This window comes from Oncorhynchus keta, chromosome 23 (genome assembly GCF_023373465.1).
Source record: "Oncorhynchus keta strain PuntledgeMale-10-30-2019 chromosome 23, Oket_V2, whole genome shotgun sequence".
NCBI classification, from domain to species: domain Eukaryota; kingdom Metazoa; phylum Chordata; class Actinopteri; order Salmoniformes; family Salmonidae; genus Oncorhynchus; species Oncorhynchus keta.
In genome coordinates this window covers 31,158,989-31,186,833 of record NC_068443.1, presented here as the reverse complement: position 1 = coordinate 31,186,833, position 27,845 = coordinate 31,158,989, and the positions used below count along the sequence as shown (strand labels likewise).

The following is a 27,845-nucleotide window of genomic DNA, read 5'->3' as shown; positions in this document are numbered from 1 at the left end:
GTGTCTTTGCATGTTGTTTGTTTTCAATCGGGGAAGAAAGCATGCATCACTTTGCATAAGAGCAACATACAGCGGTTAGTCCCCATGGGGCGTGTGGTGGTTCTCCTCTCCAGTCTAAATGATGTCACTTTCTAAAAAGGCTGTCAGCAAGAATGTAGGTGGCACCCAAACACAGTAGCAGGGAGATTCCCGCAGTAAACCAAGGCGCTCCAGTGAAATAGTCCTGCACTTTACTTGGAGAGTCTCTGCTTCTCATTTCACCGGTTATCAACCAGGGGAAGGCATTCAGGGAAGACTGTAGGAGTCTCTTCGTGTGCCTCATGGCTGCGGTACTTGGAAACAGCACCCAAACTACGGGAACTTCAGATTGTGAGCTGAGAAGCCACTTCAGAAGGAGAAAGAGGAGGAGGTCGACAAGAAAAGGTCAGTAGACAACTTGTTGTGGTCAAATGACGAGTTGTCGCCATGAGTTAAATGTGGACAGAAGGTCACAGAATGTACCCTTCATTGAGATTATTTAAATTTGCTTTGAGGGTTACTATGTAAGATAAAGTCACAAAGCCTGAAATAAACGTAGGAATACTTTGTCACTGCATCGTTATTGGAGAATATCTTCACTTTATTTTGGAGGTGTAAGGTTTGCCAGTGGTCATAAAATGTAGCCTACATTATTACAAATATGATCATTCCACACTGTAAAACCAAGTACCTGTGCAGCACATGCTCAACTCATTTCTGCACGGAGTGAAGTGATACAATTGTTTATTAATTGATCTCCTCATATTGGAGGCAACAGAGAAAATGCACTGTGTTGAATTTTGATTCTCATATTATTGAACTGTAAGTGCCTTCGGTCCTGAATTGATTCTTACGGATATTATAAAATAGGCTTACTCCAATCAATGGAATGCTTTGACCAATAATTTAAATGGCTTTTGATAGTTCCCCTAGTCTATCTCCTGTTATTTAAATTCACTCTCATTATCATGAAAGCCCTCCTCTTGGCAACAGGTCAACATTTTAGGATTACACTGCACTGCCATTGTTCTTGACACACTAATCCTCGGAAAATGCTGCAGATTATTTCATGAGGGGCTTTGTATTAAAACCTATGCTTATTCAAAGTGCCTAAACCTTTTCCATTCTATGTACGACCTATTGGCCTTTTGCTGCTCAATGTGAGAGTGTATAACGTTACAGTGAATGAATTGCATGTGTCCCAAATGCGAGCCGATTCCCATTAGTGCACTGCGTTTAGTGCAGACTTGGTTTCAAAATAATCAGTGGCCTTCTTTTGAGGAGGTTTGTTGTAATGATTTAACTAAAAGGTTATTTTGAATTGATATATTGACAGAAGAGTTGTATATTTCTCTTTTGAATGTGGGATGTGGTAAACATTTGAGTAGGCTATGTAAACATTCAAATGATGAGACAAATATATGAACTTGCCTGGAGGTGCGATTGGGTCATTGTCCTGTTGAAAAACAAATGATAGTCCCACTAAGTGCAAACCAGATGGGATGGGTACAGGTTAGAGGTCATTTGTACATGTACAGTCGTGGCCAAAAGTTTTGAGAATAACACAAATATTAATTTTCCCATAGTCTGCTGCCTCAGATTGTATGATGGCAATTTGCATATACTCCAGAATGTTATGAAGAGTGATCAGATGAATTGCAATTAATTGCAAAGTCCCTCTTTGCCATGCAAATGAACGAAATCCCCCAAAAACATTTCCACTGCATTTCAGCCCTGTCACAAAAGGACCAGCTGACATCATGTCAGTGATTCTCTCGTTAACACGGGTGTGAGTGTTGACGAGGACAAGGCTGGAGATCACTCTGTCATGCTGATTGAGTTTGAATAACAGTCTGGAAGCTTCAAAAGGAGGGTGGTGCTGAGAATCATTGTTCTTCCTCTGTCAAATATGGTTGGTTGCCTGCAAGGAAACACGTGCTGTAATCATTGCTTTGCACAAAAAGGACTACACAGGCAAGGATATTGCTGCCAGTAAGATTGCACCTAATTTAACCATTTATCAGATCATCAAGAACTTCAAGGAGAGCGGTTCAATTGTTGTGAAGAAGGCTTCAGGGCGCCAGGACCGTTTCCTAAAGTTGATTCAGCTGCGGGATTGGAGTTCCACCAGTACAGAGCTTGCTCAGGAATGGCAGCAGGCAGGTGTGAGTGCATTTGCACGCACAGTGAGGCGAAGACTTTTGGAGGATGGCCTGGTGTCAAGAAGGGCAGCAAAGAAGCCACTTCTCTCCAGGAAAAACATCAGGGACAGACTTATATTCTGCAAAAGGTACAGGGATTGGACTGCTGAGGACGGGGGTAAAATAATTTTCTCTGATGGTTCCCCTTTCCGATTGTTTGGGGCATCCGGAAAAAAAGCTTGTCCGGAGAAGACAAGGTGAGCGCTACCATCAGTCCTGTGTCATGCCAACAGTAAAGCATCCTGAGACAATTCATGTGTGGGGTTGCTTCTCAGCCAAGGGAGTGGGCTCACTCCCAATTTTGCCTAAGAACACAGCCATGAATGAAGAATGGTACAAACACATACTCTGAGAGCAACTTCTCCCAACCATCACAGAACAGTTTGGTGACGAACAATGCCTTATCCAGCATGATGGAGCACCTTGCCATAAGGCAAAAGTGATAACTAAGTGGCTCGGGGAACAAAACATCAATAGTTTTGGTCCATGGCCAGGAAACTCCCCGGACCTTTATCCCATTGAGAACTTGTGGTCAATCCTCAAGAGGTGGGGTGGACAAACAGAAACCCACAAATTCTGACAAACTCCAAGCATTGATTATGCAAGAATGGGCTGCCATCAGTGTGGCCCAGAAGTTAATTGACAGAATGCCAGGGCGGATTGCAGAGACTTATCTCCCTCACCAACTTCAAACATCAGCTAGCTGAGCAGCTAACCGATCGCTGCAGCTGTACATAATCTATTGGTAAATAGCACACCCATTTTCACCTACCTCATCCCACAGTTTTTATTTATTTACTTTTCTGCTCTTTTGCACACCAATATCTCTACCTGTACATGATCATCTGATCATTTATCACTCCAGTGTTAATCTGCAATATTGTAATTATTCGCCTACCTCCTCATGCCTTTTGCACACATTGTATATAGACTCCCATTTTTTTCTCTGTGTTACTGACTTGTTAATTGTTTACTCCATGTGTAACTCTGTGTTGTCTGTTCACACTGCTATGCTTTATCTTGGCCAGGTCGCAGTTGCAAATGAGAACCTACCTGGTTAAATAATGGTGAAATAAATAAAAAAGAGGTCTTGAATAAGAAGGGTCAACACTGCAAATATTGACTCTTTACATCAACTTCATGTAATTGTCAATAAAAACCTTTGACACTTGTGAAATGCTTGTAATTATACTTCAGTATTCCATAGTAACATCTGACAAAAATATCTAAAGACACTGAGGCAGCAGAATTTGTGAATATTAATATTTGTGTCATTCTCTAAACTTTTGGCCATGACTGTAGGTAGGGGTGAAGTGACTATGGATAGATAATAAACAGTGAGTAACAGCAGTGTACAAAACAAATGGCGGGGGTGGGGGTGGACATTTGATTAATTGTTCAGCAGTCTTATGTCTTGGGGGTAGAAGCTGTTAAAGGGCCTTTTAGTCCTAGACTTGGCGCTCCGGTACCTCTTGCCGTGCGGTAGCAGAGAAAACAGTCTGACTTGGGTGACTGGAGTCTCTGACAATTTGATGGGCTTTCCTCTGACACTGCCTATGATATAGGTCCTGGATTACAATGGGAAGCTTGGCCCCAGTGATGTACTGGGACGTTCGCACTACCCTCTGTAGCACCTTCTGGTTAGATGCTGAGCAGTTGCCATACCAGGTGGTGATGCAACCGGTCAGGATGCTCTCGATGGTGCAGCTGTATAACTTTTTGAGGATCTGGGGACACATGCAAAAAAAAATCAGTCTCCTGAGGGGGAAAGGTTTTGTCATGTCCTCTCCACGACTGTCTTGGTGTGTTTGGACCATGATAGTTTGTTGGTGATGTGGACACCAAGGAACTTGAAACTCTCGACCCGCTCCACTACAGCCCCGATTATGTTAATGGGGGGGGGGGGGTTGTTCGGCCAGCCTTTTCCTGTAGTCCACGATCAGCTCCTTTGTCTTGCTCACATTGAGGGAGAGGTTGTTGTCCTGGCACCACACTGCCAGTTCTCTCCCTACAGGCTGTCTCATCGTTGTCGGTGATCAAACCTACCACTGTTGTGTCATCAGCAAACTTAATAATGATGTTGGAGTCGTGTTTGGCCACGCAGTCGTGGGTGAACAGGGAGTACAGGAGTGGACTAAGTACACACCCCTGGGGGGCCCCAGTGTTGAGGATCAGCGTGGCAGATGTGTTGTTGCCTACCCTTACCACCTGGGGGCGGCCCGTCAGGAAGTCCAGGATCCAGTTCCAGAGGGAGATATTCCCAGGGTGAACAACATTCTCACATAGGTGTTCCTTTTGTCCAAGTGGGAAAGGGCAGTGTGGAGTGCGATTGAGATTGCGTCATCTGTGAATCTGTTGAGGTGGTATGCAAATTGGAGTGGGTATCCAGGAGGATGCGGTTGATGTGAGCCATGACCAGCTTTTCAAAGCACTTCATGGCTACCGACGTGAGTGCTACAGGGCGGTAATCATCATTTAAGCAGGTTACCTTCGCTTCCTTGGGCACAGGGACTATGGTGGTCTGTTTGAAACATGTAGGTATTACAGACTCAGTCAGGAAGAGGTTGAACATGTCAGTGAAGACACTTGTCAGATGGTCTGCGCATGCTTTGAGTACACGTCCTGGTAATCCATTTGGCCCCGCGGCTTTGTGAATATTAACCTGTTTAAAGGTCTTGCTCACATCGGCTACCGAGATGCATTATCACACTGTCATCCAGAACAGCTGGTGCTCTCATGCATGCTTCAGTGTTGCTTGCCTTGAAGCGAGGAAAAAAATACATTTAGCACGTTGGTAGGCTCACATCACTGGGCAGCTCATGTCTGGGATCCCTTTGTAGTACGTAGTAGTTTTAGAGCCGGTGTAGTAGGATTCAATCTTAATCCTGCATTGACATAATTTGAGTCAATTGGAGGTGTACCTGTGGATGTGTTTCAAGGCCTACCTTCAAACTCAGTGCCTCTTTGGTTGACATCATGGGAAAATCAATAGAAATCAGCCAAGACCTGAAATTGTAGACCTCCACAAGTCTGGTTCATCCTTGGGCGCAATTTCCAAATGCCTGAGGGTACCACATTCATCTGTACAAACAATAGTACGCAAGTATAAACACCATGGAACCACGCAGCCGTCATACCGCTCAGGATGGAGACACCTTCTGTCTCCTAGAGATGAACGTATGTTGGTGAGAAAAGTGCAAATCAATCCCAGAACAACAGCAAAGTACCTAGTGAATATGCTGGAGGAAACAGGTACAAAAGTATCTATATACACAGTAAAACGTGTCCTATATCAACATAACCTGAAAGGCCGCTCAGCAAGGAAGAAGCCATTGCTTCAAAACCGCCATAAAAAAGCCAGACTACAGTTTACAACTGCACATGGGGATAAATATTGTAATTGTTTTAGAAATGTCCTCTGGTCTGATGAAACAAAAATAGAATTGTTTGGCCAAAGTAACCATCGTTATGTTTGGAGGAAAAAGGGGGATACTTGCAAGCTGAAGAACACCATCCCAACTGTGAAGCACGGGGGTGGCAGCATCATGTTGTGGGGGTCTTTTGCTGCAGGAGGGACTGGTGCACTTCACAAAATAGATGGCATCATGAGGCAGGAAAATGATGTGGATATATTGAAGAAACATCGTCAGACATCAGTCAGGAAGTTAAAGCATGGTCGCAAATGGGTCTTCCAAATGGAAAATTACACCAAACATACTTCCAAAGTTGTGGCAAAATGGCTTGGACAACAAAGTCAAGGTATTGGAGTGGCCATCACAAAGCCCTGACCTCAATCCTATAGAAACTTTGTGGGAAGAACTGAAAAAGTGTGTGCGAGCAAGGAGCCCTACAAACCTGACGCAGTTACACCCGCTCTGTCAGGAGGAATGGGCCAAAATTCACCCAGCTTATTGTGGGAAGCTTGTGGAAGGCTACCCGAAACTTTTGACCCAAGTTAAACAATGTAATGGCAATGCTACCAAATACTAATTGAGTGTATGTAAACTTCTGACCCACTGGAAATGTTATGAAAGAAATCTGAAATAAATCATTCACTCTAATATTACTCTGAAATTTCACATTCTTAAAATAAAGTGGTGATCCTATCTGACCTAAGACAGGGAATTTATACTATGATTAAATGTCAGGAATTGTGAAAAACTGTATTTGGCTAAGGTGTATATAAACTTCTGACTTCAACTGTATGTCCATTGCTCATGTTTCTTGACCCAAGCAAGTATCTTCTTCTTATTTAGTGTCCTTTAGTAGTGGTTTCTTTACAGGAATTCGACCATGAAGGCCTGATTCACTTAGTCTCCTCTGAACAGTTGATGTTTAGATGTGTCTGTTACTTGAAATCTGTGTTTGTGATTATACCCTGATGAAGACAGCTTGGCTGTCGAAACGTTGGTGTTACATTTTTGCATCTGAGCTCCAAGTGTGCGGCTTTCTTTTATTTTCAAGTTTCTACTCCGCTAGCCAGCACCTCGTCTTAATAGGTGTGCGTTTCTTTTATTTTCAAGTTTCTACTCCGCTAGCCGGCACCTCGTCTTAATAGGTGTGCGTTTCTTTTATTTTCAAGTTTCTACTCCGCTAGCCGGCACCTCGTCTTAATAGGTGTGCGTTTCTTTTATTTTCAAGTTTCTACTCCGCTAGCCGGCACCTCGTCTTAATAGGTGTGCGTTTCTTTTATTTTCAAGTTTCTACTCCGCTAGCCGGCACCTCGTCTTAATAGGTGTGCGTTTCTTTTATTTTCAAGTTTCTACTCCGCTAGCCGGCACCTCGTCTTAATAGGTGTGCGTTTCTTTTATTTTCAAGTTTCTACTCCGCTAGCCGGCACCTCGTCTTAATAGGTGTGCGTTTCTTTTATTTTCAAGTTTCTACTCCGCTAGCCGGCACCTCGTCTTAATAGGTGTGCGTTTCTTTTATTTTCAAGTTTCTACTCCGCTAGCCGGCACCTCGTCTTAATAGGTGTGCATTTCTTTTTCTACTTGAAATCTGTGAAACATTTATTTGGGCTGCAATCTGAAGCTGGTAACTCCAATGAACTTATCCTCTGCAGCAGAGGTAAATCTGGGTCTTCCTTTCCTGTGGCGATCCTCATGAGAGACAGTTTCATCATAGCGCTTGATGGTTTTTGCAACTGCACTTGAATTTACTTTCAAAGTTCTTGAAATGTTCTGTGTTGACTGACCTTGATGTCTTAAAGTAATGATGGACTGTCATTTCTTTGCTTATTTGAGCTGTTCTTGACATAATATAGACTTGGTCTTTTATCTTCTGTATGCCAACCCTACCTTGTCACAACACAACTGATTGGCTCAAATGCATTAAGAAGGGAAGAAATTCCAGAAATGAAGCTGGTTTAAAGAATGCCAAGAATGTGCAAAGCTGTCATCAAGGCAAAGAGTGTTTAAGTTGAAGAATCTCAAATATAAATTATATTTTGATTTGTTTTAACACCTTTGTGGTTGCTACATGATTACATATGTGTTTTTTCATAGTTTTGATGTCTTCACTACTATTCTACAATGTAGAAAATAGTCAAATTAAAGAATAACACTGGAATGAATAGATGTGTCAACTTTTGACTGGTGCTTTACCTTGTGCAGAGACTAGTGGACTTTTCAGGACAGTATACTGTAATTGGTTATTTGGGAAAGTTGCGCAATATTGTCCTTTATTCAGGACAGATTAACATGATGAACCAACATGGAACAACAGCTGTTGTTGACCATTTCTGTCATCTGTTGTTTTCAACAAAACGTATTATGATGATTTGTATCCATATTTGTTGATTTGATTGTTATTTTGATATAAAGTTACATTACAGATGTAGGATCTTAATTTGACATAAAATGCAAAATAATCATGCAGCAACAGGTTTTGAACTTTTAGTCCATATTGTTGCTTGATCAGTGGTTAGGCTATTAGCTGGCCAAAATGTAGGCAACATTAAATGTGCAATACTGTTAATATAACCGTGTGTTAGTGTGGGTTTTCAGTAAATGTATGTAAATTACAAATCTCATCTGCATTTCCAACAGTGCAGGAGAATTCTCAGCAGCAAAAGAGTGATCAAATTAAGATCCTACATTTGTATAACAAACATATAACCATTGCTAGAGCAAGTCAACGTGCAATTTTACTTCGGCATTATTCACAGATTTGTAGCATGTATAGCGAGTGCCTCAGGTCTAGACAGACAGGAAGAAAAAGACTTATATTAATGCAGTGTAGAAACGTCAGACCTGCATTTATCTTTGTTGGTTGTTAAGTTGCATTGAAACCAGACATGACAGCAGTCAACTAGACAGCATTTTTTTTAAAGACTGATGGCCAGACAGACAGACTGCCTGATCTGTCTACGAATCAGCATTAGGGAATGTTTTAATCTCATTTAATGTCTCATGGAAACTAGTCAACTTTAAATCCACATTGACACCAATATAATAAAGCTGCCATTATTACAGTCCACTGAACAGCAACACTGTCGAGAGACGATAACTGAAACTATGACACTTATTGTATTTAATGTTGTAGTATTCATGAACCATAAGCTGTAGTGAGGAAACCCAGAGCAATATCTTCAATATGTTCAGGGAGTAGATCATTTGACAGAGTGCTATTGTTTGGCAAAAAGAAAAAAGGGTTTAATAAAGCCTGTCTCATTGATACCACTGAAAAGATGCCGTTTGTAAGAAGACTCACTCTACTACAAGGCAACATAGATTAGAGGAAATATAGTATTTGGTTTGATGAAGAGGCAGACAAGCAGTCAATGGTGCTACTCGTTGAAATGGGGACATTTTCACAGCTGTTGTATCATCGGAGAGCCACAGATTTGTGCCACAGTATGCCATTGTTATTATCCTCAATTGCAATTTATTTCACATTACCATATGTTTTAGGAAATATTTTCATCATTCAGTTCCAAGCAAGTATTTATTGTCAGCTTTGGGTTTAGTTTTTGAACAGCTTTTGTCTGTGTTTATTTGATTTGATGTACTGTATGAGTAATTTGATTAGATGTCTCTGCTAAAGGCTATCACCCAAGCTAAAGGGAGTCAAGTGGAAGGGTTCCACTTTCCTCCACAGTGGACGGGATGCGTGTGATCGCAGTGGACGGGATGCGTGTGATCGTCATGGATTTGTGCTCAGATATCAGATATCTCACTGCTTGACTGGCTCTGAGCCTCTGGTTGAGTGGAGTTTATGAGATATTGTCATCTATAGTTCAAAGATATGACTGCAGATTAGATGGGTGGGCTGTTTTTAAGAAGATCCAGGGCCTTATGTATGAAGTGTCTCAGAGTAGGACTGCTGATTTGGGATCAGTTTACCCTTTTAATAAGTTTCATGGACAAGGAGGTACCTGATCCTAGATCAGCACTCCTACTCTGAGATACTTAATACATACGGACCCTGATTTTTTTTCTTAAGTACCCACTAAACTGGAAAGACATTTTTTTCTCTCTGAGGTTTCAAGGTTCATTATGTTCATTGTGTAATATCTGTTGCTTAACAACCTGTTCAAACTGATTTAATAGAGTCCTTTGTTGATGTGTGTGGTAATATGGCTCCTCCTCTCTGAGAATATAATTATGAAGTTCTCTTCCTGTTTATCTGATCACTGCAGATGGGCACAACCTGCTTGTGAACTCCAAACATCACAACTACATGAATAGTTTGTAGCATATTATGTATTAGTTATAAAAATGAGTTTGGGAAAAGTGGCATCAAATGAAGCCCACAAACCTCCCTTTAAAAATATATATATATATTTGACCTTTATTTTACTAGGCAAGTCAGTTAACATTTACATTTAAGTCATTTAGCAGACGCTCTTATCCAGAGCGACTTACAAATTGGTGCATTCACCTTATGACATCCAGTGGAACAGCCACTTTACAATAGTGCATCTAAATCTTTTAAGGGGGGTGAGAAGGATTACTTTATCCTATCCTAGGTATTCCTTAAAGAGGTGGGGTTTCAGGTGTCTCCGGAAGGTGGTGATTGACTCCGCTGTCCTGGCGTCGTGAGGGAGTGTGTTCCACCATTGGGGAGCCAGAGCAGCGAACAGTTTTGACTGGGCTGAGCGGGAACTGTACTTCCTCAGTGGTAGGGAGGCGAGCAGGCCAGAGGTGGATGAACGCAGTGCCCTTGTTTGGGTGTAGGGCATGATCAGAGCCTGGAGGTACTGAGGTGCCGTTCCCCTCACAGCTCCGTAGGCAAGCACCATGGTCTTGTAGCGGATGCGAGCTTCAACTGGAAGCCAGTGGAGAGAGAGGAGGAGCGGGGTGACGTGAGAGAACTTGGGAAGGTTGAACACCAGACGGGCTGCGGCGTTCTGGATGAGTTGTAGGGGTTTAATGGCACAGGCAGGGAGCCCAGCCAACAGCGAGTTGCAGTAATCCAGACGGGAGATGACAAGTGCCTGGATTAGGACCTGCGCCGCTTCCTGTGTGAGGCAGGGTCGTACTCTGCGGATGTTGTAGAGCATGAACCTACAGGAACGGGCCACCGCCTTGATGTTAGTTGAGAACGACAGGGTGTTGTCCAGGATCACGCCAAGGTTCTTAGCGCTCTGGGAGGAGGACACAATGGAGTTGTCAACCGTGATGGCGAGATCATGGAACGGGCAGTCCTTCCCCGGGAGGAAGAGCAGCTCCGTCTTGCCGAGGTTCAGCTTGAGGTGGTGATCCGTCATCCACACTGATATGTCTGCCAGACATGCAGAGATGCGATTCGCCACCTGGTCATCAGAAGGGGGAAAGGAGAAGATTAATTGTGTGTCGTCTGCATAGCAATGATAGGAGAGACCATGTGAGGTTATGACAGAGCCAAGTGACTTGGTGTATAGCGAGAATAGGAGAGGGCCTAGAACAGAGCCCTGGGGGACACCAGTGGTGAGAGCGCGTGGTGAGGAGACAGATTCTCGCCACGCCACCTGGTAGGAGCGACCTGTCAGGTAGGACGCAATCCAAGCGTGGGCCGCGCCGGAGATGCCCAACTCGGAGAGGGTGGAGAGGAGGATCTGATGGTTCACAATATCGAAGGCAGCCGATAGGTCTAGAAGGATGAGAGCAGAGGAGAGAGAGTTAGCTTTAGCGGTGCGGAGCGCCTCCGTGATACAGAGAAGAGCAGTCTCAGTTGAATGACTAGTCTTGAAACCTGACTGATTTGGATCAAGAAGGTAATTCTGAGAGAGATAGCGGGAGAGCTGGCCAAGGACGGCACGTTCAAGAGTTTTGGAGAGAAAAGAAAGAAGGGATACTGGTCTGTAGTTGTTGACATCGGAGGAATCGAGTGTAGGTTTTTTCAGAAGGGGTGCAACTCTCGCTCTCTTGAAGACGGAAGTGACGTAGCCAGCGGTCAGGGATGAGTTGATGAGCGAGGTGAGGTAAGGGAGAAGGTCTCCGGAAATGGTCTGGAGAAGAGAGGAGGGGATAGGGTCGAGCGGGCAAGTTGTTGGGCGGCCGGCCGTCACAAGACGCGAGATTTCATCTGGAGAGAGAGGGGAGAAAGAGGTCAGAGCACAGGGTAGGGCAGTGTGAGCAGAACCAGCGGTGTCGTTTGACTTAGCAAACGAGGATCGGATGTCGTCGACCTTCTTTTCAAAATGGTTGACGAAGTCATCTGCAGAGAGGGAGGAGGGGGGGGGGGAGGAGGATTCAGGAGGGAGGAGAAGGTGGCAAAGAGCTTCCTAGGGTTAGAGGCAGATGCTTGGAATTTAGAGTGGTAGAACGTGGCTTTAGCAGCAGAGACAGAGGAGGAAAATGTAGAGAGGAGGGAGCGAAAGGATGCCAGGTCCGCAGGGAGGCGAGTTTTCCTCCATTTCCGCTCGGCTGCCCGGAGCCCTGTTCTGTGAGCTCGCAATGAGTCGTCGAGCCACGGAGCGGGAGGGGAGGACCGAGCCTGCCTGTTAGATAGGGGACATAGAGAGTCAAAGGATGCAGAAAGGGAGGAGAGGAGGGTTGAGGAGGCAGAATCAGGAGATTGGTTGGAGAAGGTTTGAGCAGAGGGAAGAGATGATAGGATGGAAGAGGAGAGAGTAGCGGGGGAGAGAGAGCGAAGGTTGGGACGGCGCGATACCATCCGAGTAGGGGCAGTGTGGGAAGTGTTGGATGAGAGCGAGAGGGAAAAGGATACAAGGTAGTGGTCGGAGACTTGGAGGGGAGTTGCAATGAGGTTAGTGGAAGAACAGCATCTAGTAAAGATGAGGTCGAGCGTATTGCCTGCCTTGTGAGTAGGGGGGAAGGTGAGAGGGTGAGGTCAAAAGAGGAAAGGAGTGGAAAGAAGGAGGCAGAGAGGAATGAGTCAAAGGTAGACGTGGGGAGGTTAAAGTCGCCCAGAACTGTGAGAGGTGAGCCGTCCTCAGGAAAGGAGCTTATCAAGGCATCAAGCTCATTGATGAACTCTCCGAGGGAACCTGGAGGGCGATAAATGATAAGGATGTTAAGCTTGAAAGGGCTGGTAACTGTGACAGCATGAAATTCAAAGGAGGCGATAGACAGATGGGTAAGGGGAGAAAGAGAGAATGACCACTTGGGAGAGATGAGGATCCCGGTGCCACCACCCCGCTGACCAGAAGCTCTCGGGGTGTGCGAGAACACGTGGGCGGACGAAGAGAGAGCAGTAGGAGTAGCAGTGTTATCTGTGGTGATCCATGTTTCCGTCAGTGCCAAGAAGTCGAGGGACTGGAGAGAGGCATAGGCTGAGATGAACTCTGCCTTGTTGGCCGCAGATCGGCAGTTCCAGAGGCTACCGGAGACCTGGAACTCCACGTGGGTCGTGCGCGCTGGGACCACCAGATTAGGGTGGCCGCGGCCACGCGGTGTGGAGCGTTTGTATGGTCTGTGCAGAGAGGAGATAACAGGGATAGACAGACACATAGTTGACAGGCTACAGAAGAGGCTACGCTAATGCATGGAGATTGGAATGACAAGTGGACTACACGTCTCGAATGTTCAGAAAGTTAAGCTTACGTAGCAAGAATCTTATTGACTAAAATGATTAAAATGATACAGTACTGCTGAAGTAGGCTAGCTGGCAGTGGCTGCGTTGTTGACTTTGTAGACTAGCTGGCAGTGGCTGCGTTGTTGACACTACACTAATCAAGTCGTTCCGTTGAGTGTAATAGTTTCTACAGTGCTGCTATTCGGGTGCTAGCTGGCTAGCTAGCAGTGTTGATTACGTTACGTTGCGTTAAAAGAACGACAATAGCTGGCTAGCTAACCTAGAAAATCGCTCTAGACTACACAATTATCTTTGATACACAGACGGCTATGTAGCTAGCTATGTAGCTAGCTAAGATCAAACAAATCAAACCGTTGTGCTGTAATGAAATGAAATGAAAATGTGATACTACCTGTGGAGCGAAGCGGAATGCGACCGGGTTCTTGAGTGCGGAAGTTCTATTCAGTAGACGTTGGCTAGCTGTTGGCTAGCTAGCAGTGTCTCCTACGTTAAGGACGACAAATAGCTGGCTAGCTAACCTCGGTAAATTAAGATAATCACTCTAAGACTACACGCTCTAAACTACACAATTATCTTGGATAATTTAAGAACAAATTCTTATTTTCAATGACGGCCTGACCATAACTTTGGCTCCTAACCATGACCGGCTGTTTCCCCCCTGCTATCTTCATTTGATTCACTTTCTCAGTAGAGATGCAAACTTTTGGCAGACAGAAGCCTAGCCAATTGTGTCAGTTTCATAGTTTCATCCGCGTTACATGGGTGTGCTGGTTTCCTCAGAGAGGCGGTTCACAGGTAAATTAAAGGAGGTTGTCAGATGATTGTTCCATCACCTCTCTCTGGTTCGATAGAGATACACATCTTTTGTTTGCAGGGTTCTTAAGGATTGGACCCTTTTTTTCAATTTTCGCCCTAAAACCACAAACCCAAATCTAACTGCCTCTAGCTCAGGACCTGAAGCAAGGATATGCATATTCTTGGTACCTTTTGAAAGGAAACACTTTGAACTTTGTGGAAATGTGAAAATGTAATGTAATAGCTACTGTAAATTGGACACTGCCGTTGGATTACTAAGAATTTAAGCTTTCGGCTCATATAAGACATGGCTATGTCCCAGAAAGTTGACTGTTGTATCCAACATTTTCTAGTCACATTATCGCATATTGAGCAACAACTGTCCCGGTTTAGAGACACCGATCCGGTAAAGGTTAGCGTGTTAAAGTCGGCGCTCTCCTATTTTCAAACCCTAGCAAAGGATTTGTCCTTTACCTGTCTTATATGGGCTCTCTTGCGCCGAGGTGGAAGGGGTGGCAATATCGGAGGTGCGTTCTTCCTTAATTAAAAACGTTCGCCAAAGTGCCAATTTCAGGCAGCGCTGGTGGGGATATTTAAGACCATCGTAACGAGTTTGGTTATGGAATAGATTTTGACAGGGGAAGGGAAGTCTGTACAGCCTTGATGCACAGTGCCCATATGCAAAAATATCAGGTTTGGGAGAATCCCCTTTCTATTGTACATTATTTTAGCCGGCTCCTGTTATTATTTTGGATGTGCGTAAAATGCCCGTCATGGAATAAGAGATGAGATAATCCGGTGACACTCGTATTTAGGAACATTTACATAATTGTTTGCTTTTTTTCTCTGTTTAATTTGATTAAAAAACAAGCCCTTATAGGCTACCCTTACCCTACTATAATGAAAGCTGGTTCAACAGCAATGCGTCTGTTGTGTCTTTTCTTATCCTGACCATGCATTAGCCAAGTTGCCTATCCATTATATGTTTCTAAATGGTCGCTTTTGCATTCTTCAGAATTCACCTCAGCCTACCTGCAGTGCATAGGCTACTCCATTCAGCTTGTATCGCGCACCTCCAAACATATACAAATGATTCAGTCCTATAACACCATATCAACGATATGGGCCTCACACAAACAGCACAGGAGCAGGAGCCTAGTTTTTTTAATTTGAGGATAAGTGCCATGCGTAAATGGGCCTATACACCTTGAAGCTATGTACAACAATATCGACTTCAACACTCTACACATATTGAGCACTGGGTGTGTTTTAACTGCTGCTATTACTCATTACTGTAGCCTATGCTATTTAACCAACTGTATCAATCCACAATGGACTAGGAAGAGAATTGTGCCCCCAGCCGAATTGGAGAAGACAATGCAAAGACCGTCAATAACCTACAGAATTTAAGATAACTGCATGCAGTATTAAGCCATGAAACGTTCTGATTGGACAGTGAGGGCCCTCCTCACATGTATAATTTATGTATTAATCAAAGCCCAGCCCTTTCGCTCCACCAACTGCTATTGCACTCATAATTCCCACAGTGAAAATAGCAAAAATATTTTGGGCACACTCCTGGACCTTTAGCCCTACTGCCAGTGCTATTTTCTGGGAAGTGCACGGCTCAAAATGGAAAGTCTAACGCCGTCTTTGCAACACTGTGGCTATTTCCCCCTTGGTGAACAGAATACACTGGTGGTGTTAGTAGTGACTGACGTTTTTCACCCACCAGGTCCTTTTGTCCACCATCCCCTCTTCATCCCCTGTGTGACCTGACCAAAGGTAGTGCACTGTATAGGGAATAGGGTACCATTTGGGATGCATCGTGGTTTATTTCTTGCCTCATTTCCCCTTCCCCCAGCCAGACTCCAACCTGGCCCTGCTGAGTGGATTCTACAAATTATGACCAATTTGTTACCATTAAATGTGAGATGCTTATTTGATTCACTAAATGGATTGAATTGTGGAAATTGAATGTATGTATATTGAAACAATGTTTGCCTCATCAAACTCATTTTGCAAAGATGATAATGATGTAAATATGCACATTTTAAACTGGAGAAATATTTGTGGTCTTGATGTTTGTGCAAAATAAAGTAATGTGTCTGTACAGTGCATTCGGAAAGTATTCAGACCCCTTGACTTTTTCCACATTTTGTTCCGTTACAGTCCTATTCTAAAATTGATTAAATACAAATATTTCCTCATCAATCTACACACAATACCCTATAATGAAAAACATCCTTGAGATGTTTCTACAACATGATTGGAGTCCACCTTTGGTAAATTAAATTGATTGGACATGATTTGGAAAGGCACACACCTGTCTATATAAGGTCCCACAAGAGCAAAAACCAAGCCATGAGGTCGAAGGTATTGTCCGTAGAGCTCCGAGACAGGATTGTGTCAAAGCACATATCTGGGGAAGTGTAGCAAAGACGGAAGCAACTCCTTAGTAAAAGGCACATGACAGATTCTCTGGTCTGATGAAACCAAGATTGAACTCTTTGGCCTGAATGCCAAGCGTCATGTCTGGAGGAAACATGGCACCATCCCTATGGTGAAGCAGCACCAGACTGAGGTGAAGGTTCACCTTCCAACTGGACAACGACCCTAAGCACACAGCCAAGACAACGCAGGAGTGGCTTTGGGACAAGTTTCTGAATGTCCTGGAGTGGCCCAGCCAGAGCCCAGATTTGAACCCGATCCAACATCTCTGGAGAGACCTGAAAATAGCTGTGCAGCGACACACCCATCCAACTTGACAGAGCTTGAGAGGATCTGCAGAGAAGATTTGGAGAAACACCCCAAATACAGGTGTGCCAAGCTTGTAGCATCATACCCAGTACGACTCAAGGCTATAATCACTGCCAATGGTGATTCAACAAAGTACTGAGTAAAGGTTCTGAATACTTTTTTGGGGGGTGGGAATAGGGTGCCACATCTCTGCTGCTCGGTGGGGGTGAGGCAGCAGATACATCTCAGTGAAATTGGTATCTCTGGGTTCAGGGGCCAAAACCCAAGCACATTACATAGAGCTGCACCAGTAATGTGTTAAATGTCACTGTGGGACTACAGGGAATCTCCTGAAGATAGGACCCTGGATGAATAATGGACAATTGTCCAAAAATATACTATTTTATAAAAATATATTTCTGTTTAAAAATAAAATAAAAAATGTGTTGTTTTACAGGTTCAGCCATAGTAGTACGGCACCACTGGAGCAAACTAGGGTTAAGTGCCCTACTCAAAGGCACATCAACAGATTTTTCCCAACGGAAACCGCTAAGCTACCTGCCTTCTTAAGGAAAACCCTCTATAGTACTGGTGACTGGAATAGTTTATGATTGCATCACTGTCTTATGTTATGCACAGTAGGCTACTACCCACACTATGAAACCGCCTTCCTATTATTACCTACTTCAGTGTGTACACACTTCATTGCCAGTTTGACAAAGTAGAGAAGTACAGACAAACATGTACACAGGATATTTTATCCCTTTTCTGCCTCACTTCTTACAAAGCAATACGAATAATTGAAACAGTTGTTTTCTTGAACCTGTAGACATCTATACCTACTGGTTGTCTTAATATTGCAATGTGGGAAGCCGAAAGATTCTCATTCAGTTCAGGCACATGGAGAGTAGGAAAGCCATGGGAGCATCCCAAATGACACCCTACTGCCTATTTAGTGCACTACTTTATGGGCCCTGGTCAAAATTAGTACACTATAATGGGAAACTGTGACATATCAAAACATGTAAATTAACATTTGATGACAGATATTCTTTTCACTGATATTGATTACTTTACGACAATGTACATTTTCATATCATGAGAAAGTAGTCCAATGTTTTCCTGGAAATGTTTTTGGAAAAGCTCAATGGATTTATTCTGGTCAGCCTGTTAGCTCAAACAATGCATTTAGCCAAAAGGTGGAGTGTCCACTATGAGATTAAATGAGGTATGGTACTTGCTCAACCTCTGAAAAAGAGGTCCAGGAGGTATCCTTATCTCCCCAGCAGAACTGGCAACCAGGGACTGGCAGAGATTAGTCAACTAATCACTCAGCCACAAAACGTGTGCATCCCAAATGGCACCAGTTTCCCATTATAGTGTACTAATTTTGACCAGGGCCCATAAAGTAGTGCACTAAATAGGCAGTAGGGTGCCATTTGGGATGTTCCCATGGCTTTCCTACTCTCCATGTGCCTGAACTGAATGAGAATCTTTCGGCTTCCCACATTGCAATATTAAGACAACCAGTAGGTATAGATGTCTACAGGTTCAAGAAAACAACTGTTTCAATTATTCGTATTGCTTTGTAAGAAGTGAGGCAGAAAAGGGATAAAATATCCTGTGTACATGTTTGTCTGTACTTCTCTACTTTGTCAAACTGGCAATGAAGTGTGTACACACTGAAGTAGGGTAATGATAGGAAGGCAGTTTCATAGTGTGGGTAGTAGCCTACTGTGCATAACATAAGACAGTGATGCAATCATAAACTATTCCAGTCACCAGTACTATAGAGGGTTTTCCTTAAGAAGGCAGGTAGCTTAGCGGTTTCCGTTGGGAAAAATCTGTTGATGTGCCTTTGAGTAGGGCACTTAACCCTAGTTTGCTCGAGTGGTGCCATACTACTATGGCTGAACCTGTAAAACAACACATTTAACTGAACCTATCCGGTGTATGTGACAATAAAACATAAATATTTTATTTTTAAACAGAAATATATTTTTATAAAATAGTTTATTTTTGGACAATTGTCCATTATTCATCCAGGGTCCTATCTTCAGGAGATTCCCTGTAGTCCCACAGTGACCTTTAGCACATTACTGGTGCAGCACTGTGTAATGTCCTTGGGTTTTGGCCCCTGAACCCAGAGACACCAATTTCACTGAGATGTATCTGCTGCCTCACCCCCACCGAGCAGCAGAGATGTGGCACCCTATTCCCAAGTGGCACCCTATTCCCTATATAGTGTACTAGTAGTAAAATATATAGGGTGCCATTTGTAACTTCACCATGCTTAAAGGGATATTAAATGTCAGCTTTTTATTTTTTACTCATCTACCAATAGGTTCCCCTCTTTGCGAGGCATTGGAAAACCTCCCAGGTCTTTGTGGTTGAATCTGTGTTTTAAATTCACTGCTCAACTGAGGAACCTTACAGATTATTGTATGTGTGGGGTACAGAGATGAGGTAGTCATTCGAGAATGTTAAACACTATTATTTCACAGAGTGAGTTCATGCAACTTATTATGTGAATTGTTAAGGACATTTTTACTCCTTAACTTATTTAGGCTTGCCATAACAAATGGGTTGAATAAGACATTTCAGCTTTTCATTTTTAATGAATTCTATACTTTTATAAAAACATAATTCCACTTTGACATTATGGGTTATGTGTGTAGGCCAGGAACACAAAATCTAAATTGTATCCATTTTTTATTCAGGCTGTAACACAACAAAGTGTGGAAAAAGTCAAGGGGTGTGAATACTTTCTGAAAGCACTGTACTTTACTGTGACTTTACACTTTGCTGTTCCTTTGGATATTTGAGTATATTAAATGCAGAAAGAATGAGATGGGAACCAAACAATGTAATTATAAGGCTTTTAAACTGGAGCGGCACGGGAAGCTCTTTCCTGCTCTTTCCTGGCCCGTATTCTTCCAGCTAATGATGTAATTTACTCTGGAAACGAAAACAAATAACTGTATTTTGTCACGCAGCTGCTTTTTGAAATTTGATTATTATTGTATTTTTTAGGGGGTAGATTAGCTTTAATATTGCAGATAGATTGTGGGTTCTAACAATGTAATTGTCTGCATAATTTCCAATCCTGCATATATTTCAAAATATCTTTATTCTTTTCCCCTAACCCTACCACACCTCCGTAGCTGCTTAGCTAGATTTAATATCTGTCTCCTTCTCTGAACTCCATAAGAATGAACTGACTTGATAGAAGAGAATGCTTACTCATAACAAGCCTCAGTTTATCAGTTTGAGAGCCAAAGATGCGAGATAGAAGGTTAGTATTGAAGACTTGACAAGCAGGAACATTACAAGCCGACAGTTGCCTAGGTATTTAGTTCATCCCCATTCTGGGTGGATTACATGTGCATTAGCAAGATGTTCATTAGAATGTGCCTTCAGCTTTAATTCAGGTTAATCTGACTATACCCTCACAGGAAACAAGGACTGAACTGTATAAGCTTTCTGTAAGAGTTTAAGCTTAATGCTGTTAAATACAGTCGAGTGAAAGCAAGGCAAATACAGACATATTTCAAATGAACATTTCCTTTCTGCGTAATACAATACCTCTAAAGACACTGTATTCCGGAAGGTAAATAACGTCTCTCACCATCTTGAAGTAGAGACATATCAGTTGATAATTGTAGCTTTCCTCCAGCCTGTCAAATACCACTACCTCAGATATCGAGACAGGACCCCCTATTACAGTGAGTCAGTCCCATAGTTATAGTTAACTATTAGGCTGAGTTGACATACTTTCTCTCTCCCATGCATTGCCTTCTCAACCTAATGAAATGTCACTGTTTGCTCTTATTTTAGTGCACTTTTGACAGTTATTATCATTTAATATCACATGATCACAGCTACCCCAAACCCAAGCCTATGAGACATGGAGAATCACATTATGTACATTACATGCTAAGGGTCAAATCTGATATCACATCGTCATATTCCAGTGTGACTCTTTTTATACTCCAGAGGCAAATTGGTTAATTCCGTCATTGTTAATGAAGCATGTTTAATAGAATAATGAAATTAGGCATGGCAAGGAAAGTGAAAAGCACCCCCTTCCCATCCAATGTGTGAGGCCTGACAGCTATGCATAATCTCATTTGCTAAGCATAATTAATAAAAAAGTGGTGTGATTTTTCTCTAATGCGTACTGTCTTTCTTCAAGGGCAAGAGAAATGCTGAACTACTTGGATAGTTTCTAGCTGACGGTAGTGGCAATAGTCTCAACGCCATTCCTCTAGATCAGAAGCAGTTCAAATCATTTGGGAACATTCGGATTCATTATTATCATACAGATCGATATATTACATGTACACTGTATATAATACATGCGTACAATGTATGCACAGTGGACCATGGTAACTGGCTAATGGTCCGGTTCTTTTTTTTACCTCCGCCTGGTTTTAAGTGCAATGGAAGCGTGAAAGTTCATTACTTTGAATTATTGGTCACTAAGGTGACTCGCAATTGCCATTAGCATGTTATTCTTCCTTCTATCTGGTAAAAAGAACGTATCTGCTCAAAAGAAGTGTGAACTGATTGACAGCTCTTTGTCTATTAGCAGAAAATCATTGATAAAACAAAAGAACAAACTGCCTGGCTGTCCGTACATTCTGTAAACATCTAGGAGACAACTAGGTTACATAGAACTAGTCAGATTGGCAGATTTCTTTTAATGGATTCCATTAAAAGGATGCCCCTGTGTGGAATATTCTGGTCTTATCTGCCACACCGTTCAATTACTCTAGTTTTCTAAGCATTCCCTCTCTGTGTTTGTTTTCTCTCCATCCCTTCAGCCAGCAGAAATCTAATCCACTTTCAGCTTTACTCATCAGATTTGCATTGTTACCATGAAAGTGTTTACTTCAGTCCATTTTATTAGATTTTTTCTGGAAGTAATAGTTGGGCTCTGAATATATAGAGTTGAATATAAATAATATACAGTACAGGTATTGTCACGTTCTGACCATAGTTCTTTCGTGTTTTTCTTGTTTTAGTGTTGGTCAGGACGTGAGCTGGGTGGGCATTCTATGTTGTGTGTCTAGTTTGTCCGTTTCTATGTATGGCCTGATATGGTTCTCAATCAGAGGCAGGTGTTAGTCAATGTCTCTGATTGGGAACCATATATAGGTAGCTTGTTTTGTGTTGGGGTTTGTGGGTGGTTGTTTCCTGTCTTTGTGTTCTCTGCACCAGATAGGACTGTTTCAGGTTTTGCCACGTTTGTTGTTTTTGCAATTGTGTTCAGTTTCTCTTATTAAAAACCATGAACTCTAACCACGCTGCATTTTGGTCCTCCTATCCTTCGATGGAAGAAAGCCGTTACAGGTATTTCACAAACTGTATAAAAATATAAACCCAACATGCCACAATTTCAAAGATGTTACAGATCTGAAGTTACAGTTCATGTAAGGAAATCAGTCAATTTAAATAAATTCATGAGGCCCTAATCTATGGATTTCATGACTGGGAATGCAGATATAGTGCATTCGGAAAGTATTCAGACCCCTTGACTTTTTCCACATTTTGTTACATTACAGCCTTTTTATAAAATGGATTAAATAGCTTTTTTTCCCCCTCAGCAATCTACACTCAGTACCCCATAATGACAAAGCAAAAACAGGTTTTTCGGAATTTTTGCAAATGTATGTAAAAAATCTGAAATATCACGTTTATATAAGTATTCAGACCCTTTACTCAGTACTTTGTTGAAGAACCTTTGGCAGCAGTTACAGCCTCAAGTCTTCTTCGGTATGACGCTACAAGTACGAGCTTGTACTTTGCGCCATTCATCTTTCCCTCGATCGTGACTCGTCACCCAGTCCCTCCCGCTGAAAAACATCCCCACAGCATGATACTGCCACCACGATGCTCATCGTAAGAATGATTCCAGGTTTCCTCCAGACAGGCATTCAGGCCAAAGAGTTCAATCTTGGTTTCATCAGACCAGTGGGCTGTCATGTGCCTTTTACTGAGGAGTGGCTTCCGTCTGGCCACTCTGCCATAAAGGCCTGATTGGTGGAGTGCTGCAGAGATGGTTGTCCTTCTGGAAGGTTCTCCCATCTCCACATAGGAACTCTGGAGCTCTGTCAGAGTGACCATCGGGTGCTTGGTCACCTCCTTGTCCAAGGCCTTCTCCTCCGATTGCTCAGTTTGGCCGGGTGGCCAGCTCTAGGAAGAGTCTTGGTAGTTCCAAGCTTCTTCCATTTAACTTCTTATGGCTGGGGGCAGTATTGAGTAGCTTGGATGAATAAGGTGCCCAGAGTAAACTGCCTGCTCCTCAGTCCCAGTTGCTAATATATGCATATTATTAGTATATTTGATTAGAAAACACTCTGACGTTTCTAAAACTGATTGAATGATGTCTGTGAATATAACAGAACTCATATGGCAGGCAAAAACCTGAGAAAAAATCCAACCAGGAAGTGGGAAATCTGAGGTTGGTCGATTTTCAACTCATTCCCTATTGAAGATACAGTGAGATATTGGTCATGTTGCACTTCCTAAGGCTTCCACTAGATGTAAACAGTCTTTAGAAACTTGTTTGAGGCTTCTACTATAAAGGAGGGGCTCATAAGGGTTCTTTGAGTCAGTGGTCTGGCAGAGAGCCACGAGCTGGTCACACGCATTCACATGAGAGGTAGATCGCGTTCCATTGCTTCTCTGAAGACAAAGGAATTCTCTGGTTGGAACATTATTGAAGATTTATGTTAAAAACATCTTAAAGATTGATTCTATACATTATTTGACATGTTTCTACGGACTGTAACGGAACCTTTTGACATTTCATCTGCTTCTAGTGAACGCGCTTCGTGACTTTGGATTTGTTTACAAAATGTGCTAACAAAAGTAGCTATTTGGACATAAATGATGGAGATTATCGAACAAATCAAACATTTATTGTGGAACTGGAATTCCTGGGACGGCATTCTGGTGAAGATCATCAAAGGTAAGTGAATATTTATAATGTTATTTCTGACTTCTGTTGACTGCACAATATGGCGGATATCTTTTTGGCTTGTTGCGTCTCTGAGCGCCGTACTCAGATTATTGCATGGTTTGCTTTTTCCGTAAAGCTTTTTTTATTTTTTATCTGACACTGCGGTTGCATTAAGGAGAAGTTTGCATAACACTTGTATTTTCATCAACATTTTTAATAAGTATTTCTGTAAATTGATGTGGCTCTCTGCAAAATCACTGGATGTTTTTGGAACTATTGAACATAACGCGCCAATGTATACTGAGATTTTTTTATATAAATATGAACTTTATCGAACAAAACATACATGTATTGTGTAACATGAAGTCCTATGAGTGTCATCTGATGAAGATCATCAAAGTTAGTGATTCATTCTATCTCTATTTCTGATTTTTGTGACTCCTCTCTTTGGCTGGAAAAATGGCTGTGTTTTTCTGTGACTTGGCTCTGACCGAGCATAATCGTTTGTGCTGCTTTCGCTGTGAAGCCTATTTGAAATCGGACACTGTGGTGGGATTAACCTCTTGCTCCTTCCTACCTGACACACAGGCGTCCCATCTAGACATCTGGAAATGCAAATGTGCTACGCTAAATGCTAATAGCACTCGTTAAAACTCAAACGTTCATTAAAATACACATGCAGGGTATTGAATTAAAGCTACACTCGTTGTGAATCCAGGCAACAAGTCAGATTTTTAAAATGCTTTTCGGCGAAAGCATGAGAAGCTATTATCTGATAGCATGTAACACCCCAAAAGACCCGCAGGGGACGTAAACAAAATAATTAGCATAGTCGGCGCTACACAAAACGCAAAATAAAATACAAAACCTTCATTACCTTTGACCATATTCTTTGTTGGCACTCCTAGATGTCCCATAAACATTATTGGGTCTTTTTTTCTCTCGATTAAATCGGTCCATATATAGCCTAGATATCGATCTATGAAGACTGTGTGATCAACAAAAAAAATAGCGTTTTGTAACGTCATTTTTTTAAATGAAAAAAGTCGACGATAAACTTTCACAAAACACTTCGAAATACTTTTGTAATGCAACTTTAGGTATTAGTAAACGTTAATAAGCGATCAAATTGATCACGAGGCGATGTATATTCTATAGCTGTACGTCTGGAAATAATGTCCGGGTAACTCTCAACCAAAATATCCGGTCGGAGACCTGAAGAAATGGGCTGTCTCTTGTTCGTTTGACCAAGAAACAAATCGTAGGCAAATGACAAGACTGTTGACATTGTGTGGAAGCTGTAGGTATTGCAACCTCGGCCCCATTTAATGTGGTTCACATTTTTCAATTGGTTGAAGTGGCGCATGGATATATTTTTCCATTTTCAGTGATCAGATTTTCCTGCACTTTTCGATGAAATGCACATTCTGTTATAGTCACAGCCGTGATTTAACCAGTTTTATAAACGTCTGAGTGTTTTCTATCCACACATACTAATCATATGCATATACTATATTCCTGGCATGAGCAGCAGGCTGCTGAAATGTTGCGCGATTTTTAACAGGATGTTCAAAAAAGTAGGGGGTAGGAGTAACAGGTTAACAACAATATTGCCTTTAAAATGGTATAAGATACTTGTATGTTTTAGGAATTTTAGTTATGAGATTTCTGTTGTTTTGAATTTGGCGCCCTGCACTTTCACTGGCTGTTGTCATATCGATCCGGTTAACGGGATCTCAGCCCTAATAAGTTTTTAAGAATGATGGAGGCCACTGTGTTTTTATAAATTTGCTAAAATTTGCTTTGTCATAATGGGTTTTGTGTGTAGATTTAATCAATTTTCAGAATAAGAGTGTAACATAACAAAATGTGGAAAAAGTCAAGGAGTCTGAATACATACCGAATGCACTGTATGTACATTATATGAATCTATATCCAACCCTCTTCCATCATGACAAAAACTATTTGGAGTTGACATAATGGTTGCGTAATATACACTTATGTGGGTTAACACATTGCCACAGGATCCCCAGAGAGAGATGTTTTTTAATATAGATAGATTTAGAGTTAGACAAACTTACATTTTTTGAGAGGGACATATTCAGGATGCTACCCTAAACAACATAACTTTCACTCCAAATCAAAACTCCAAACCTACAACATGATTTTGGATGGAATTACTTGGAAATGCTTCCTACACCCAAGGATTATTATTCCCAAACTATACATCAAATGCTCTGGCAAACAAGCAGAGACCTTAAAACCCCGTCTAATCTGGAGTTGCGTGAGTAATGCTTAGTCTGAAGCATTTTTTTTACTTTCAAAAGCCAAGATGAAAAAATACATTACAATTATATATTTTACTTAATAAGGACTGAATGCTCAGGTTACCAAGCTATGCTAGGACAAAGAGATACAACTTCAATTAGCACTGACGTGTGAAGCGAGAGGTGTCGAAGCCTTTGATCCCAACAAATGGCAGGCTACCCCACCCAGGCTACCCCACCCAGGCTACCCCACCCAGGCTACCCCACCCAGGCTACCCCACCCAGGCTACCCCACCCAGGCTACCCCACCCAGGCTCCCCCACCCAGATCAAGAGGCCTTGAAGCCCCTTCCTGCTGTCCAAAGACCATCCACTGGCATTTTCTACACGAAATCTGCCTCCAGAAATAAAGCTTCTCCCAAGTGGGTGTGACACCTACTCCCATTGCCTGCTGCACTGCTGCTTGGATTCCACCTGGCTGATCTGTTCACCGTCTGCCCTTGGCAGTCTCCCCCTGTCTGGGTCCCCCCCCATGCACTGTTGGGTCGAGTGACTCTGAACTTACAATGGCTAGCCCCAAGTCATTAAATTAAATATTTGATTTTTTTTGTTGTGCATTTTGCTATTTTGCTATTTGCCTCATGACTCCTGCAATCTTTGTTGACTACGAACTTTCTTTACCCAACCGTGAGACAGACTTTTGGCCTCCCATACCATTCTAACCACCTCTCGCCCGCTTTGGATTCATGTTACCTGATACAATTGCTACACTATGATCTTGTTGCCATCTGATACACATTCAGATGTCATAAATCAGCACGGCTGAGCTCTCCCTGTCCTCTGCCGTGCCTTGACTGCATTACTGTTGATGATATCTGGAAATGTGCATGTACACCCTGGCCAATCTACTGTTGCTAGCCCCAATTCTGAGTTGTGCTCTAATATCTGCTTCACTGATTTCTGCTCCTGTAAAAGCCTGCGTTTTCTGCACGTTAACACTAGAAGCGTATTACCTAAAATGGATCAATTGAAAGTGTGGGTTCAGAGCTCCAATCGAGATGTGTTGGTCATTACTGAGACGTGGTTAATTAAGGAAGAGTGTTTTGAATACTGATGTTAACCTTTCTTGTTATAACCTTTTTTGGCAAGACAGATCTTCCAAAGGTGGGGGAGTGGCACTCTTTTTCCAAGGATCACCTTCAGTGCTCGGTTGTCTCCACCGAGTCTGTCCGCAAACAATTTGATTTGCTGGTTTTAAGTATTAAACTTTTAAATAGCTCTTTGTTGACTGTTGCTGGGTGCTATCGTCCTCCATCAGCACCAGCCTGTACCCTACCTGCCCTAAGTTCTCTCCTGGCCCCTTACACTAAGTTCAAATTTGTCCTGCTTGATGACCTAAACTGGAACATGCTTAAACCACCAGACCAAGTCCTAAAGCAATGGGACTCCCTAAATCCTTCTCAGATTATTACCAATCCCACAAGGTATGACTCCAAACACACAGAAAAGGCTACTCTTCTTGGTGTTTTCCTCACAAATAATCCTGATAGCGATCAGTCTGGTGTTTTCTGTAATGACCTTAGTGATCACTGTTTTACAGCCTGTGTTCGAAATGGCTGCTCCGTGAAATGACCTGTCCTGATTTGTCATAGACGCTTGCTAAAAAACTTTGATTAGTAAGCCTTCCTTCATGAACTGGCCTCTGTAAAATGGTATATAATCAGCTTGATCCCCTCTGTCGAAGACGATTGGACCTTCTTTTTGATATTTTCAGTGGTATTATTAACAAACGCCCCCATAAAGAAAATGAGAATTAAAAACAGGTTCAGCCCCTGGTTCGACTGTGATCTTGCAGAGTTACTCCACCTCAAGAGTTGCA

At 42.4% G+C, this 27,845-nt stretch overlaps 1 protein-coding gene across 1 annotated transcript in view; it reads left to right on the top strand.

Annotated features, from left to right (window-relative positions):
• Nucleotides 1-228: 228 nt before the first annotated feature.
• The window catches only part of LOC118402163 (double-stranded RNA-specific editase B2-like), a 46,104-nt gene continuing 18,487 nt past the window's right edge, over nt 229-27,845 (top strand). The window contains exon 1 of the mRNA XM_035800153.2: nt 229-423. Coding sequence (XP_035656046.1) covers nt 321-423 — 103 coding nt within the window. The 5' untranslated portion in view covers nt 229-320. The remainder of the gene's footprint in view (nt 424-27,845) is intronic.